This window comes from Solanum dulcamara, chromosome 3 (genome assembly GCF_947179165.1).
Source record: "Solanum dulcamara chromosome 3, daSolDulc1.2, whole genome shotgun sequence".
In the NCBI taxonomy this organism is placed as follows: Eukaryota; Viridiplantae; Streptophyta; class Magnoliopsida; order Solanales; family Solanaceae; genus Solanum; species Solanum dulcamara.
This window is the reverse complement of record NC_077239.1, coordinates 43712324-43730206: the sequence shown is the minus strand read 5'-3', so window position 1 is coordinate 43730206 and position 17883 is coordinate 43712324. Positions and strand designations below refer to the sequence as shown.

General features: G+C 40.5%; 1 protein-coding gene across 2 annotated transcripts in view; it reads right to left on the bottom strand.

Annotated features, from left to right (window-relative positions):
- The window catches only part of LOC129882552 (uncharacterized), a 36536-nt gene that overhangs the window by 4682 nt on the left and 13971 nt on the right, over positions 1-17883 (bottom strand). For both annotated transcript variants that reach the window (XM_055956909.1, XM_055956910.1), the window contains exons 12-13: positions 17411-17519; positions 70-112 (exon numbers count right to left, since the gene is read on the bottom strand). In XM_055956909.1, the coding sequence (XP_055812884.1) occupies positions 70-112; positions 17411-17519 (152 nt within the window). The remainder of the gene's footprint in view (positions 1-69; positions 113-17410; positions 17520-17883) is intronic.

The window sequence follows — 17883 nt, the reverse complement described above, 5'->3', positions numbered from 1 at the left end:
TTGACAGATGTATATATGAAAATGTTAAACACATCCTAGAAGAAGTCAAAACATTAGAGAAGTATCTACCTCACAGTTTTGTACATATCTTTGAAGGTTTCTACCAAATAATCTGCAACAAGGCAAATTTTCTGTTTTAAATTCCTTGTAATTCAAAGTTGATGATAAACAAAAGGCCTTACACTTGGTACTCAGCATTATTTCCCAAGGAGTACTCAGCATTTTCTCACAAGGAAAAGAAGCAGACTGCTTGAGCGAATATACACATTGAAACATATGACCTTCCATCCAGTATAGACAAGAGTGACCTTCATGTAGCTATATCAGAGATAAGTTTTACTGAGATTTATTGATGTCAAAGGCTTAACAATCAGTTTGCTTTATGAAGAATTTCTTAAAAGAAGGTTTAAGCAGTTGAAATTTGTCGGATAAATGGATAATACTTATATTAAGATGTAATACAGAAGTGTACATGCAAGTCTTCCGCATAGGACCAACGTAAGAATCTACACTATAGTGTGAGCCTATAAAATGATTCAGAAGCAGTCTCATGCATTCTCTCTTATTTCTCACATAGTACCAGAGCAAAGGTAGAAATAAACCCTTATAATCATTAGGCAGTCACCAGCAATATCTGATAGAGAAAAAGATCATCACCCTGCAATTTTTTCGGCAATCTACGAATCCACCAAATATCTTTTTGCTACCCAGTGTTCTGAACATACCATTACCAATATATGGACCAGAAACCTAATGGAAAGACAATAGAAGCAGCGTAATCTCTGGAGTGCCAACTAGACCAGGAAGATTTGATGCCATGTGCACCATACGCCAGCACATGCAGCCTTCTCCAGCGAGCTTGTGCCTTGCCGATGCCTTAAGGGCTTCGTAATTAGCTGCTTGGCATTTCATGTTGATATTAGCAGAATACCAATTAGTTTGGCATAGAAATTATATGATTGCAACGCCTATAAACTACATAGCTCGCCCATGGGCCTTTGGCGTATCTTGACGCCTATAAAGCTAAAGAATTAGAGTTGTAGTTATATCTAAATAGCGTTGTGACTGCCTATTGAGTTATGGTGGTGAGGTGATGTAAGACCCCGGAAGTCGAAAAGTTGGAAACCAAAGAGAAATCTTCAAAATGATGACTGGACCCAAGTTTACGATCGTCTCTACGAGCCATAGAAACAAGTCGTAGAGGGAGTCTTGGTAGTTGATCATGGCCAACCAAGGTCCTACAACCCAGGTTGACAACCCGTAAACTCGTAGACAGCCCGTGAAACAACTCGAGATAGACCTTAGAGACCATGTTTCAGAAGTCCCTCAAGGTCAAGTCTAAGACTTGACAGGACAGTCCGTAGAAGTTGCTACGGGTCGTAGGAACGACTCGTAACTAAAGATCAGAGGCTCTCAAAGTTGCATGTTTTGGGACCTACAGAACGGACCAAGTCTACGACTCGTAGACAAGTTGACGGATCGTAATAATGACCCATTCCAAAACTTCAGAGGCTTGATTTCTATCCTATTTCTCAGACCTGGAGGACTAGCCATTTTGACGACTCATCAATACTTCTACGACCCGTAGAAAGGGTCTCGTAGGTCCAAGATCCGAAGTTTAATGAGAGGTAATTGTGTCTTTTCCAAAGTTCGATTCAATGAACCTAGACACTTTTATGGCCAAGTTCAAAGCCTATATATATTCAATTCTTCAAATTCCCCTCCTATTCAATTCATTCTCCTAAAATTTCTCTAAGGCAAGAACAAAGTCTCTCAAGTTTTCTTCTTCAATCCACAAGCTAGGGTTCCAGATTTCTTCAAAGTTCTTCAATTCTAAGTGCATTTAGCCAAGGTATGTGAGGATTGATTCATGAGTTCCTTTCACCAATGAAGTCCCAAGATTTTCTCAAAGTTTTATTCAATTTTCAATTGATTATGAATCCTAGTTTTGATGAATTGCATTGGGCTGATTTAATTTCGTTTTTTAGATGTTATCAATTATCATTATAAGCATGTTTTCATATGAATTGCATGATTTTGAGATGAAGTATGAATGCCCATGCATAAAGCTACTTTCAAGTTATGATTATGAAAGTTAAAGATGATTGTATGAGTTGATCATGAGTTAATGATTCTCAATGAAAGTTTCTATGATTTAAAGTTGAGATTATGATTTTGTGATGAAAGTTATGATGATGATCAAAGTTAAGATCTTATGGTGTGATAAGTCCAATTCTCACACAATCATGTTAAAGATGGTGATTAGTACAATTCTCACCGAAGTTATGGATTCTTATGAATCACTAAGTTAATGAGCTATTCCTAATGTTTCATAAAGATGGATTGATAGGCAGTTACTATCTTTCCCTATTATGTTATGATCATGTTTTATGAGTCTCCGTTGGTATATTGACTAAGCACCGAGAGGGCTTCTAGGTGGGATACGATTCGGTAACGCAGTTCGTTACCCAAGGGAATCCTAATAGCAACCTAAAGTCCCAAACTACGTTGCCCGCGTAGGATTGCCTTCATGGCCTAGCTAGTGGATCCATATATAGCACAGTTGAGTTGAGTTGAGATGAGTACCATGACGGAGTATACCCTGGCAAGGTAGCCCCCCCCCCTTCTCGATGAGGGTTCCATCGGATTCCATGTAATAGCTCGCATGGTCTTAGATGTCGGTTAAATGTCTTATCCCACACAAGTTGAAGTTAAGTTATGAGTTTATAATGAAGTTTTATGATATGCATTGACCATGAGTTTCATATGTTTTCAAATGCTTTAAAGCTTTATTCATGTTCATTATGATTGGTCATGCATCTTATGGCATATTGTTCATGTTCCTTTACTTGTTCATGCATACCTCACATACTTAGTACATTCAAATGTACTAACTCATATTTTGTCTACATTGTCTCATAATGTAGGGACGGACGACACTCACGGCCATCCTATTCGTGGCTAGAGTTGACTAGATATCAAGAGTTGGTGAGTCCTCGTCTTATCGAGGGCAATGACTTTGTTTCATGTTTCTATTACTTGACTTACTTCTATTGTTCCGGTGAGCTAGGAGCTTGTCCTAAGCCCCCATCAAAGATTAGACTAGAGACATGTTTAAACGGCTTATGATGTAGTCCGATTTGGACATCTATTGAGTTGATTTCCCTTAGTTCCATTCCCTTGTGGTGATTACTTCCGCTTATCTTTATCATGTTCTTTACCTTGTGTATGCGATGTATGCTAAGATGGCTTATCGTTGGGGTCCCTCACATCCCAATCGCCGTGTCACGGCTTGGCCCTAGTTAGGGTTGTGAGGGGTGAGCTTCTAGGTGTTTCACCTATTTGTTAGCGACCTTATACTTCGATGCGATATACATATTGTTGAGCAGGTCACTTAGTAAGTCACCTTACTTATTGATAAATTAGAAGATTGGTTGATGTCTATAGTGGCTATCCTGTCAGTTGTTAGTATTTAGGACTAAGCCTTTAAGCCATATACATATAGATGTCCCTTTACATGTTTCCTAAAAAGGTCACTGACAAGCGTACCTTGCTGAAGGGGCTTTACTTTGCTTATAAGAGCTATAAAACGTCTAGAAAGACCATAATGAAGTCCGCAGAACCATTTTGGAAGTCTACTCATTTATGGAGTTCTTTATGCCTAAGTTGACATTACTGGCCCTTAGTAGAGCCTTTTGTGCTTGAGGTGCATCTACAGGAGCCCAGAAGGCTCAGATATAGTTATAGGAACCTAGAAGGCTCAAATACAGCTATAGAAGCCCAAAAGGCTCAAGATACAGACATAGAGGCATTTTGTGCTCAAGATACAATAAATCTTAGGAAAGATATGGCTAGTTGTCGTAGCCAAGTAACTCGTAGCCTTATTCAATAATGTTTGTTATTGTAGTTGATATAGACATTCCTCGTTGGGATCTATATTATATTATTAGAGACCTCATTTTTAGGTAAGGCGTAATGATTGTTTGTATAAGTTACTTATAGCAACATTGCTTGTCTTTAGGCTAGTTGATTGTTTGTTGTTGCCCTCGGGCTATTGTGGTTAGCTGCAGAAATGTAACATTTGCCTACGGGGGTATGTACAGCTTGCCTAAGTGGCTATTAAGATAAGTGGAAGCCTACAGGTTATTTTGATTGCCTTCCGGGTCAATATGAAGTCAATGGGCTATCATGATTACCTACAGGGTTATATTGACGCTTGTTCACTTACGGGCCACTCGCTAGCCTAAGAGGGCTATGTGATGCCTACGGGGCTATATTGATGCCTAAGAGGGCTATGTGATGACTACAGGGTCATATTAATGCGTAATAGAGCTATGTGATCCCTACGGGGCTATTAGAATGTACTGATTACCTTCGGGGCTATATTTAGAGTGCATGAGGAGCTAATGAGATGTAATGACTGCTTATGGGGCTAGGAGACTATCGATAGGGGTATATAGGCTGAATTGGCACCTTTCGGGCTTATGAGGGCCCAAGTAGGTGGTCTTGTTTGTTGTTTGTACCTACCGAGCTTATGGGGGCTTGGTTAGGTTGTTGTTTGATTATTTTTGGTATGCTTAAATTCAGTATCAAATCAGTATGCTCATCTTATTCTTGACGTTCTTACCTGATTACTGTTAGCATATTATGATACCTGCTAAATTATTGTATTGCCTTTCATACCTGTACATTATTTCATACGGATGCCCCGTTGCCTGGGGGCGCTGCATTCTTGCCTGCAAGTCCTGATAGACTACAGAGGCCTCACCAGTAGTGTAGCTGAGTTCCAACAAATTGGTCAGCTCCCCTTCTTTCGGAGTTGCTAGATCTAGAGGTTGTTAGCATTTTTGCCATGTCAGTTGTTGGTAGGTCGGGGCCCTGTCCCAGCCAAGTATATTACTCTAGGAGGCTTGCAGACTTTGGATTGTATAGATGTGCGTTGTTGGCTATGATAGCCTTGTTGTTTTGCCCTTTAAGCACAGTGGCCTAGTGGCCTTGATCGTATGTGATTATATGTGTTCGGTTTATATGTTTCTAGATATCATGGAGGCCTCGACAGTCCACATAGGATTTACTTTCTATTTGTATATGAATTGTTGGGGTTAGGTGTGTTTATTGCAGGTTATGTTAACAGGGGACTTGTCAGTCGAGGGCTTATTTTTAAAGCGAGATATACTTTGTTTTCTTGATTTTGTGACTGGTATTACGCTGGTAGTATACAAGTCAAGCATAGGTCGACTCGAGGTCAAGCGTGACACTAGGTGCCATTTGCATCCGTGAGTTGGGGTGTGACAGTTTTATTGCAATGACTACTTTATAGGATGATTTGCCAAGTTGTCGATAGTATATTGCCATGACTTTTCATTTCAGTTGTTTCTTTCTCTATATTGTTTTGACTGCTTTTTTTCTTGAGCTAAGGTATGCCTACACTCTACCCTCCCCAAACTCCACTTTATGGGATTACACTAGGCATGTTGTTGTATATATAAAATTCCCTCACATTCATGTTCCCTACATAATATCTAGTTGGATCATTTACTTTGCCGGAGTTGAGTTAGAAAACTTATCGAAAGTGAGACTTAGTTTGGGACCAAATCTGGTACTTCGAAAGGCGATTGGGAATTGAAATTTTAATCTCACCCACCTAGGGAGGGTCGCTACCCTTGATTTACAGAACCGCAGAATCCAGCAGCCGAAAGAGACGAGTGACGCTCACATGTCGACGAAAGATTTTTATTTGAATTATATATTTATTGTGTTTAAAAATAAATAAATTATGCACATTCAAATACTGAAAACAAATAGTCTTAATCATTCAATATTCAGATCTAGAGACAACAATTTAATCATTGAGATGTGCATTCATATTCAGATATCTTAATATTAATGAAAACAAGTGGGGCCTAAGATTGCATGTGTTCATCTCTTTCTATAAATGATTCTAGTGGGGTATTGTTTTGTGGACTCCTTATGTATGAAAACAGATGAGGCTTAAGATTGCTTGTGTTCATCTCTTTCTATATATGATTCTAGCGGTATTGTTTTGTAGACTCCTTACACATTTTTGGCAAGTTTAACAAGTATACAGGAATTTGGCATGACTCATACTGAAATTGGACACTCTTTATTCTATTTTGTTGGTTTTTTAAAAAGATGAGGCAGCAAAAAGGGGTTAAAATGACTCAACGGATTGAAATAGCTTTCAATAATTTTATTAATTATTGAGAGGCTTTAAATAGCCAACATAAAAGACATGATCTGCATAATATGAAAAAAGAATTTCGAGGCTGGTAACTTATGCATAATTTGAAATTTAAAATGACCTAAAATATCTCAACAACTCAAACAACCAAACTAAAATTCAAAATTCAAATTTATCTTAAACTAAACAACTTATTTTGCTAAAAACTACTGCAGTAACTAAAACCAAATTCAACATATTTGCTCTATGCCTCGGGTCTGTGTACTGATCTGGTGGTCTGTGTTGATTACACAATTAGCACAACCAGTGATCAAGAGGCATGACTAATATGAAATAAAATCTCTTTTAACATTTTCAAAGCAAGACATATAAGTTGCGGTATTTGCTCAAAATTGAGGTAGCTCAATACAAGTCGAGCATTATCTTTCATAGCAAACTATTCCTTCAATATTATAGAATAATAGCATATCGTAGACCCATTAAGACTCCTATAGTTCCTAATGTTAAGCTCCTAGTAAGTCAAGGAGGCCTCATAGCTCATACTTGTAATGACCTTGAGGGTGATTTTCGTAAATTTGTACAAAACACGCGTGAACAGTAACACGCGTGAACAGTAACACGCGTGAACAGTAACTTTTTGGGCAGAAAATGCCCCTTTCTTCTCATTTCAATATTTTTCAACATTTGTTTGAGTTCTTGAACTCCTTGAGGTGATTTGAGAAGAGATTTTCGAGGCAAAGTGTTGGGTAAGTGATTTTTGACCTAAAACCTTCCTTTTTCATTAAGTTTTTGACGATTTTAACTCTTAAATTTTAGTTTCAAACCCCAAAAATCCTTGTTTCTTCCCTAATCCGAATTTAAGGAAAATTGTGATTTCCAACTCGTTTTGAGCTCTATTTTTATGGGTTTTTCAACCATGAGTTCCTTATTACCAATAGAATGGGATTGTTCAATAAATTTACAGATTTGACCCTTTTCGAAAATAGTTAATTTTTGGACCATTTTACCCCCGGTTCCGAAACCTATCAATATGGGTGTCATTGGACTCCTTGTGACGTGTATGTTTCATTGTTGATAGTGGGTTGTCATTCCGAGCGCTGAATTCGAGAGTTACTTGTCCGGTGGAGGTATTCGAGTGCGGTTTCGGCAATTGAGGTAGGTTTGGCTATCTTTCTTTGAGATTGAGATGGGGTAATTAATCATTCATATGTTATAGACTTTGGGATGGGGTTGTAGTATGAGTTGAGAATGTTATATATATTATGATGTCCGTGTGGAGGCTTATTTATTAATGTGTTGCCGTGACGGGGTTTATTTGTATTACATAGCCCGTGTGGGGGCCTTATTTGTTATCTTATTTGCTTTGAGAGCATGTGAATTATGACTTGCCTAAGAGAGAGGCTTGAGTATATTATTTGACTTGTGATGCCGCCTGAGAGATTGAGTTGGGGGTTTTGAGCATACTTGAGTATTGAAATATTGTTGAGAAAGGGGTGAATATTTAAATGAAAGTGTGTTCTTCCCGTTACTATTTATTGAGGGTGAATATCATGTGTAGGTTAAGTTTTGAGAACTTTGAACATTATACCACATGTGAGTTGATTATTACTTCCATGCATATGTGTTTTGATGCATTCATCCTCATTCATCACATCATGAAACATGGGAAGTTGAGAAATATGGAAATTCTTTTTGAGAAAGAAAATGAAACACCTTTAAACCTTTGTATCTTGAGTCCCTGACCGAGGCAGTTTTCCGGTAGGGTAGTGGATGCATTGTGATCCCAACCTTTGTATCTTGAGTCCCTGACCGAGGTAGTTTTCCGGCAGGGTAGTGGATGCATTGTGATCCCTTGACCACGAGGAGGTGGCAAGGATAATGAGATATTGTGATTGAGGTATATGGTCTGCGAGACCCCCATGGGTCCTGCTTGGTAGCACAGCTCGGCAGGTGTATACGACAGGCTGTGCGACAGTCTTGATTCCACCGTACCACCACATCATTGCATCATCATATTGCATTGCATTGCATTGACATTTGTGCTGCTTGAATTATTTGATTAATTGTGATTATGAGTTGTTATTATACTTTATTCGTGCCACTATATATATAAACTGGCGGCACCGATGCCGAAGTGGGACTTTTCTATATGCAGGTGGAAGCGTTCCTTAGTTTATTTCATAGGTTTGATTAATTCCTTATACTCAGTCAGCTAAAACCTACTGAGTACATGTGAATTGTACTCACCCCTACTTCTGTGTCCCTTTTTGATGCAGATACTAGTCGGGGTACCCCACGTGGCAGTTAATATTCTAGCGGATTGTGTAATTCTCAGATTAGTGGTGAGGTCCCAGAATTCGGATCGTCACTAGTCTATCTTTATTTTTCAGTCTTTTGTATCATTCAGAGACTTATGTTGTATCTTCAGATTCGAACCTTGTATTAGATGCTCTTTATACTTATGACACCAGGTTTTGGGATAATTTCTTCATTGTTTTTTTTTCTTTTTATTTAAATCGTGGAATCACTTTCCTCTTTGGAAGTTTTGTATGAATTTTATTTTTAGGGTTACACATCAGATTGGGTTTTGAGATGTGTGCCATCATGACCTCAGTTTTTGGGTCGTGACAATTGGTATCAGAGCACTAGGTTCACCGGTCTTATAAGTTAAAGAGCAGGGTGTCTAGTAGAGTCTTGCGGATCGGTACGTAGACGTCCGTACTTATCTTCGAGAGGCTACAAGATACTTAATAGGAGAATTTCTTTCTTTTTACTCCCTTCGTGCGATTTATTCATATCAAGTGTTGTATACCTCTGATCTATTCCTTCTGCGCAGATGGTGAGGACTAGAGCCACAATTACTGAGGGTGAGGCTGCACCTGCTGCTCAAGCCCCAGTACGCGGGCGAGGTAGAGGACGTGGTGGAGTCAGGGGACGAGGCCGAGCAAGGGGAGCGGCACCTGCTCGTGGACGAGCTAGAGAGCTATCACCTGAGCCCATGTATGAGCATGAGGATGACTTAGAGCAGAAGACTGAGGAGGAGAGGCCATCCCAGCCTCCTGTGGTTCCCGATAGTACTCCGATGCTTCAAGAGCTATTGGTTCGATTATTGGCTAGACTGGATGGTGCTCCTACCTCTGGTATTATTTCAGGTACTATAGGTTCTCCTATCACAGTTGGTGCTACACCGCCAGTTCAGGGGCCTAGTGTAGGATTTCAGACTCCTGGTTCATCTTCAATGCCTTCTATTGCACCTCCGAGATTTGCAGCTCCGCCAGTTTCTGCTAATGCTGCCATGTCGGTAGCTGAGCAGAAGAGTTTTGAGAGGTTCGTTCGATTGGCACCTCCAAGGTTTGATGGTAAAGCCGGAGAGAAAGCCTATGACTTTTTGACTGAGTGTCAAGATAGGTTGTTCAACCTAGGCATTTTAGAGGCACATGGAGTTGCTTACACTTCATATCAATTTGCGGGAGTGGCCAAAGAATGGTGGAGGTCAGTTCTTGCTCGTAGACCTATTGGTTCTCCTATGATGAGTTGGGAACAGTTTACTGAGGTGTTCCTTGAGAGATTTGTGCCATATAGCCTTCGTGATCAGCGTAGGGATGAGTTTGACAGACTGGAGCAGGGCTCCTTATCTGTATCTGAGTACGAGACTCGCTTCCATGAGTTATCTCGTTATGCTATGTCGAGTATTCCCACCGAATTCGAGCGGATTCGCAAACTAGTGAAGGGATTCGCCGGTTATCTCCAGGAGGCTACAGCCTCTCTTGTATTGTCTGGGGGTACGTTTCAGAGTATTATTGATCATGCCAGGATGATAGAGAGTATCCGACGTGCTAGACAGGGCGGGGCCAAGAGGTTCCGTCGGCAGGGTCAATTCAGCGATCATTCCTCCAAGGGTAGAGAATATTCGGGTTCAGGAACCCATGGTTATCAGGGCAGACCAGTCCAGGCAGCTATTCAGGGTTCTTCGAGCTCCGGAGGTCGTTTTGACAATTCTAGTTATTCCCCACGGAGTTCAGGTCCTCGAGGTTGTTATGTGTGTGATGAGTTTGGGCATAAGGCCCAAGATTGCCCCAAACGTGCTCCTTCTAATGGATGGCCTGGGGCACCAGTTGTTCATTCTATAGATGCTCCAACTATTCGAGGTTCTTCGCAGAATACTAGAGGTGGCACCCATGGTGCTAGGGGTAGAGTACGAGGTGGTGCTCGTGGTGGTTCGCAGGCTAAGGGTGACCGTCAGTTATGCTATGCTATACCGGGTAGATATGAGGCAGAAGCCTCTGATGCAGTTATTACAGGTATTGTTCCAGTTTGCCATCGTTCTGCTTCAGTATTATTTGACCCAGGGTCTACCTATTCTTATGTGTCGAATTATTTTGATGTGGGTATTGATTATGTGAGTGAGTCCCTTATTGTGCCTATTACTATTTCTACCCCAATAGGTGAATCTTTAGTAGTGGATCGGGTATACAAGGGATGTTTGGTGATATTTTCGGGTAGAGAGACCCGTGCAGACTTGATTTTATTAGACATGCTTGATTTTGATGTGATACTGGGTATGGACTGGTTATCTCCTTATCATGCTATATTAGATTGTTATGCAAAGACCGTGACCTTAGCTTATCCCGGTTTACCTAGCTTAGTATGGAAGGGTAATCCGAGTTCATACCCTAAGGGGGTGATATCTTATATTCGTGCTCGTCGCTTGATGGATAAGGGTTGTTTGTCTTATTTGGCTCATGTACGTGATCTCACCACGGAGTCATCTCATATAGAGACTACGAGGGTGGTGAGAGAGTTTATGGATGTATTTCCTACAGACTTGCCGGGAGTTCCTCCTGATCGTGATATCGATTTTGTGATTGATTTGGAGCATGACACTAAACCCATCTCTATTTCTCCTTATCGGATGGCTCCGGCAGAATTGAAAGAGTTGAAAGAACAATTGGAAGATTTATTGAAGAAAGGGTTTATTAGACCTAGTGTATCACCGTGGGGTGCACCGGTTTTATTTGTGAAGAAGAAAGATGGTACTATGAGGATGTGTATTGACTATCGACAGTTGAACAAAGTCACTATCAAGAACAAGTATCCTCTCCCTCGCATTGATGATTTATTTGACCAGCTTCAAGGTGCATCGGTGTTCTCAAAGATTGATTTGAGGTCGGGTTACCATCAGTTGAGAGTTCGAGAATCTGACATCCCGAAGACTGCATTCAGGACTCGTTATGGGCATTATGAGTTTGTGGTTATGTCCTTCGGGTTGACTAATGCCCCGGCTGCTTTTATGGAGTTGATGAACCGGGTATTTCGACCTTATTTGGACTCGTTTGTGATTGTGTTTATTGATGACATCTTGGTTTATTCCAAGAATGAGGCGGATCATGTTAGGCATCTGAGGACAGTCCTTCAGAGATTGAGAGAGGAGAAGTTGTATGCAAAATTCTCCAAATGTGAGTTTTGGCTTGAGTCCGTGACATTCTTGGGTCATATAGTGACCAAGGATGGTATTATGGTTGATCCAGCCAAAGTTGCAGCGGTTCGTGATTGGGTTAGGCCTACTTCGGTTACCGAGATTCGGAGTTTTATTGGGTTGGCAGGCTACTATCGTCGGTTTGTTCAAGGATTCTCTTCTATTGCAGCCCCATTGACTAGGCTAACTCAAAAGACCGTGGCATTTCAGTGGACTGATGAGTGTGAGGCGAGCTTTCAAAAGCTCAAGGAATTATTGACTTCAGCACCTATTCTAGCCTTACCCGAGGAGGGCGTGGCATTTATTGTGTTTTGTGATGCTTCGGGAGTCGGCTTGGGTGGTGTATTGATGCAAAAAGGTAGAGTTATAGCTTATGCTTCTCGACAGTTGAAGGTACATGAGAAGAACTATCCTACCCACGACTTAGAGTTAGCAGCAGTGGTGTTTGTTCTGAAGTTGTGGAGGCATTATCTCTATGGAGTGCATTGCGAGGTCTATACTGACCACCGTAGCCTTAAGTATATCTTTTCTCAGCCGAATCTGAACATGCGGCAGCGTAGGTGGTTAGAGTTATTGAAAGACTATGACATTACCATACTTTATCATCCGGGCAAAGCTAATGTGGTAGCGGATGCCCTGAGTCGCAAAGCATCTAGCATGGGTAGTTTGGCCTTTCTTAAGGCTGTGGAGAGGCCTTTGGCGTTGGAGGTTCAGTCATTGGCTAGACAGTTGGTCCGACTGGATATTTCTACACATCATGGTATTTTGGCATTTGTGGAGGCTAGGTCTACTTTGATGGACCAGATTCGTACACACCAGTTTGAAGATGAAAAGTTGAGGGCCATTCGAGACAAAGTGTTGAGTGGTGAAGCAAAATCAGCCTCTCTTGATCAGGAAGGAGTTTTGAGGATTAATGGTCGCATTTGTGTGCCCAAGGTTAGTGAATGGGTACGTATGATATTAGAGGAGGCTCATTGTTCCAAGTATTCGATTCACCCGGGAGTGGCAAAGATGTTTCATGACTTGAAACAACATTATTGGTGGTGTGGCATGAAGAGAGACATTATTGATTTTGTGGCTAAGTGTCTAAATTGCCAACAAGTGAAGTATGAGCATCAGAAACCGGGTGGTCCTATGCAAAGGATGCCCATTCCTGAGTGGAAATGGGAGCGTATCACTATGGACTTCGTGTCTGGATTACCCATGGCATTGGGTAAGTATGACTCTGTCTGGGTGATTGTGGATCGATTGACCAAATCAGCCCATTTCCTTCCGGTGAAGACTAGCTACAATGCGGATCAGTTAGCTAGGATCTATCTTCGTGAGATTGTTAGGCTGCATGGGGTGCCTATCTCTATTGTATCGGATCGGGGTTCAGTGTTCACCTCTCACTTTTGGAAGGCATTACAGCGTGGTTTGGGTACGCGACTAGAGATGAGTTCAGCATTTCATCCCCAAACCGATGGTCAGTCTGAACGGACTATTCAGGTGTTGGAGGATATGCTTAGGGCCTGTGTGATTGATTTTGGTGCCCGATGGGACCAACACTTGCCCTTAGCAGAGTTTGCCTATAATAACAGTTATCACTCCAGCATTCAAATGGCACCATTTGAGGCATTGTATGGTCGTAGGTGTCGATCACCCATTGGATGGTTTGATTCTGTTGCGGTTGATGCATTGGATACTGACTTACTTAGGGATGCTGTGGAGCGGGTACGTTTGATTCAGGGTCGACTATTGACAGCTCAGAGTCGTCAGAAGAGTTATGCTGATAGGAGGGTTCGTCCCTTAGAGTTCATGGTGGGTGATTGCGTGTGGCTTAAAATATCGCCCATGAAGGGTGTGATGAGGTTCGGAAAGAAGGGCAAGCTTAGCCCAAGGTTTGTTGGCCCGTTTGAAATCCTGAGGAGAGTAGGTGGAGTGGCGTATAAGTTGGCCTTACCCCCTAAATTGTCAGCTGTCCATCCGGTGTTTCATGTTTCCATGCTTCGCAAGTACATACCGGATGAGTCTCATGTGATTTCTTATGATGCGGTAGAGTTGAGTCCGGATTTGACTTATGAGGAGGAGCCGACAGTTATTCTAGATAGGCGGCTTCGTAGACTCAGGACCAAGGAGGTCGCTTCGGTCAAGGTGCAGTGGCAGCATCGGCCTGCTGAGGAGGCGACTTGGGAGTTAGAGTCTGATATGCAGGCTCGATACCCTCAGCTTTTTGAGACCCCAGGTACTTTATTTTATCTTATGTTCGAGGACGAACATCCTTTTTAGTGGTGGATATTGTAATGACCTTGAGGGTGATTTTCGTAAATTTGTACAAAACACGCGTGAACAGTAACACGCGTGAACAGTAACACGCGTGAACAGTAACTTTTTGGGCAGAAAATGCCCCTTTCTTCTCATTTCAATATTTTTCAACATTTGTTTGAGTTCTTGAACTCCTTGAGGTGATTTGAGAAGAGATTTTCGAGGCAAAGTGTTGGGTAAGTGATTTTTGACCTAAAACCTTCCTTTTTCATTAAGTTTTTGACGATTTTAACTCTTAAATTTTAGTTTCAAACCCCAAAAATCCTTGTTTCTTCCCTAATCCGAATTTAAGGAAAATTGTGATTTCCAACTCGTTTTGAGCTCTATTTTTATGGGTTTTTCAACCATGAGTTCCTTATTACCAATAGAATGGGATTGTTCAATAAATTTACAGATTTGACCCTTTTCGAAAATAGTTAATTTTTGGACCATTTTACCCCCGGTTCCGAAACCTATCAATATGGGTGTCATTGGACTCCTTGTGACGTGTATGTTTCATTGTTGATAGTGGGTTGTCATTCCGAGCGCTGAATTCGAGAGTTACTTGTCCGGTGGAGGTATTCGAGTGCGGTTTCGGCAATTGAGGTAGGTTTGGCTATCTTTCTTTGAGATTGAGATGGGGTAATTAATCATTCATATGTTATAGACTTTGGGATGGGGTTGTAGTATGAGTTGAGAATGTTATATATATTATGATGTCCGTGTGGAGGCTTATTTATTAATGTGTTGCCGTGACGGGGTTTATTTGTATTACATAGCCCGTGTGGGGGCCTTATTTGTTATCTTATTTGCTTTGAGAGCATGTGAATTATGATTTGCCTAAGAGAGAGGCTTGAGTATATTATTTGACTTGTGATGCCGCCTGAGAGATTGAGTTGGGGGTTTTGAGCATACTTGAGTATTGAAATATTGTTGAGAAAGGGGTGAATATTTAAATGAAAGTGTGTTCTTCCCGTTACTATTTATTGAGGGTGAATATCATGTGTAGGTTAAGTTTTGAGAACTTTGAACATTATACCACATGTGAGTTGATTATTACTTCCATGCATATGTGTTTTGATGCATTCATCCTCATTCATCACATCATGAAACATGGGAAGTTGAGAAATATGGAAATTCTTTTTGAGAAAGAAAATGAAACACCTTTAAACCTTTGTATCTTGAGTCCCTGACCGAGGCAGTTTTCCGGTAGGGTAGTGGATGCATTGTGATCCCAACCTTTGTATCTTGAGTCCCTGACCGAGGTAGTTTTCCGGCAGGGTAGTGGATGCATTGTGATCCCTTGACCACGAGGAGGTGGCAAGGATAATGAGATATTGTGATTGAGGTATATGGTCTGCGAGACCCCCATGGGTCCTGCTTGGTAGCACAGCTCGGCAGGTGTATACGACAGGCTGTGCGACAGTCTTGATTCCACCGTACCACCACATCATTGCATCATCATATTGCATTGCATTGCATTGACATTTGTGCTGCTTGAATTATTTGATTAATTGTGATTATGAGTTGTTATTATACTTTATTCGTGCCACTATATATATAAACTGGCGGCACCGATGCCGAAGTGGGACTTTTCTATATGCAGGTGGAAGCGTTCCTTAGTTTATTTCATAGGTTTGATTAATTCCTTATACTCAGTCAGCTAAAACCTACTGAGTACATGTGAATTGTACTCACCCCTACTTCTGTGTCCCTTTTTGATGCAGATACTAGTCGGGGTACCCCACGTGGCAGTTAATATTCTAGCGGATTGTGTAATTCTCAGATTAGTGGTGAGGTCCCAGAATTCGGATCGTCACTAGTCTATCTTTATTTTTCAGTCTTTTGTATCATTCAGAGACTTATGTTGTATCTTCAGATTCGAACCTTGTATTAGATGCTCTTTATACTTATGACACCAGGTTTTGGGATAATTTCTTCATTGTTTTTTTTTCTTTTTATTTAAATCGTGGAATCACTTTCCTCTTTGGAAGTTTTGTATGAATTTTATTTTTAGGGTTACACATCAGATTGGGTTTTGAGATGTGTGCCATCATGACCTCAGTTTTTGGGTCGTGACAATACTAATCCCAATAAATATAGGAGTTCAGCTGACAAGTTGAACTATTTTACAGTGACTTGACCTAATATTGTGCTTCTAGTGAGTATTGGAAGACAGTGCCTAGATTATCTGCATGATACTCATGAGGATACAATATGTATCCGTCCATACAGAAAATTTGCTCCTAGGAAAGGATTAGTCTACGAAGAAAAAGGATATGAAAATTTTACCAGATACACACATGTAGAGTCACCTTTGATGATGCGTTACATTCGACCACTACATTCTAGTTGGAGGCAATATTGTGTTTTGAAAGAGTAAGAAACAAAAAGTAATTGCAAAATCTAGTGCAACGCAGAATATCGTGTCAAGGCAAGAAACTTGTAAATTATGGAAATAAAATTTTGAAATTAATCTGATGAAAATTGTGTGCAATAATCCAGTTGAACTTCATACCGAATTGAGTTTACTATATCATGAGGACCAAAGAACATTAAAACTGACCGAAAAAATATGCTACACAGACATTGTAATGAAGCTTCTAAAGTCAAATAGTCAGCTTGAGAACGTATTACAAGATCCTTCACAAGTTCACAAACTAATTACCGCAAGCTTGTTACATACGACATGTACACAGCACTATAGGGGAGAATATGAGATAGTTAAATATAAATAGTTACATATTAGTACAACATAATATTGTATATGAAAGTGACACACATCGGACAAATGTTAAGTATTCACATCATAAAGAGCAAGAATAAAAGCAAAAATATTTTGGTCTAGTGGTAAAAGTGCAGAGCTCATAATCTGTGGGTTAGATGCATATCATTGGTTCAAACATTGTCACAAACCAAAGCCCAAGTGAAGAAGGGTACAAGGACGGGCTCATTATCCATTGAGTTTCAAATTGTGCACTGCAGGCCCTCGGGGATTCTCAGTTATCAGAAAGAGAACCCATAAGAAAATACAGGTGTAAAGCATGTCTCACACATTCTTGCAAATTCATCTTCTCTTTTTTACTTGATAACCAAGAAATCCCTGAGGGCCAACTGGCACATGGTCGGAACTCAGTGGATAATGGATCTTCCTTTACCATTCTCCACTTAAATACCACACTTTTGCCTGCAACAAAGTTCAAACTGATCACGTGCGTCTAATCGACACGATCACCATTTGTGCTCTTACCACTAGACCAAAGCCCTGGGAGTTTGCAAATTTTTCTTTTTTCTACAACATTATCCCGTGGATCAGGTAACTGCTATAGATATTATTGATTCCAGATGCTTTGTCCTCTTTCTTCTCTACAGTTCAGATATCTGGGATAAGGAAACTATGAACGTATATCAACTACATATAAAAGCATGACTGTGTTGCTCATACATACCACGTGAAATCAATTGGTAAGCCAGTCCCTTCCACCAATTTGCAGATAATTCTTTCCCAAGACCATGAAATGGAAGCTTGTAAAACTGAGCATCAACAATTTTCTTGGACTGTCATTTCAGAAGGGGTTAGTACAAGGAGCTTGGTGTTTTAGGTAGTCAACTAAGGATGAATCAATAATTCTACAGACAACTGTTAAACTTTCATGATATGTAATAAGGATTTATATTTTAGAAAATGAACAATGTTGACACAAGTTCAGTAAACCCTAAAGAAAGGGGTACCGAGCTTCCTTGCACACCTTAAAACAAAAAAGTCCAACTCATCTTAATCTAGCCTATACAGATATCAAACTGGAAAAATTTACACTAAATGAAAAATTACATTTTTTGTAGTTTGTGAGTTTGTATTATTTGAAATTAGAAGCTTCAAAAACATGGAAGTATATCTACACATAAAGATAATGATAATGCA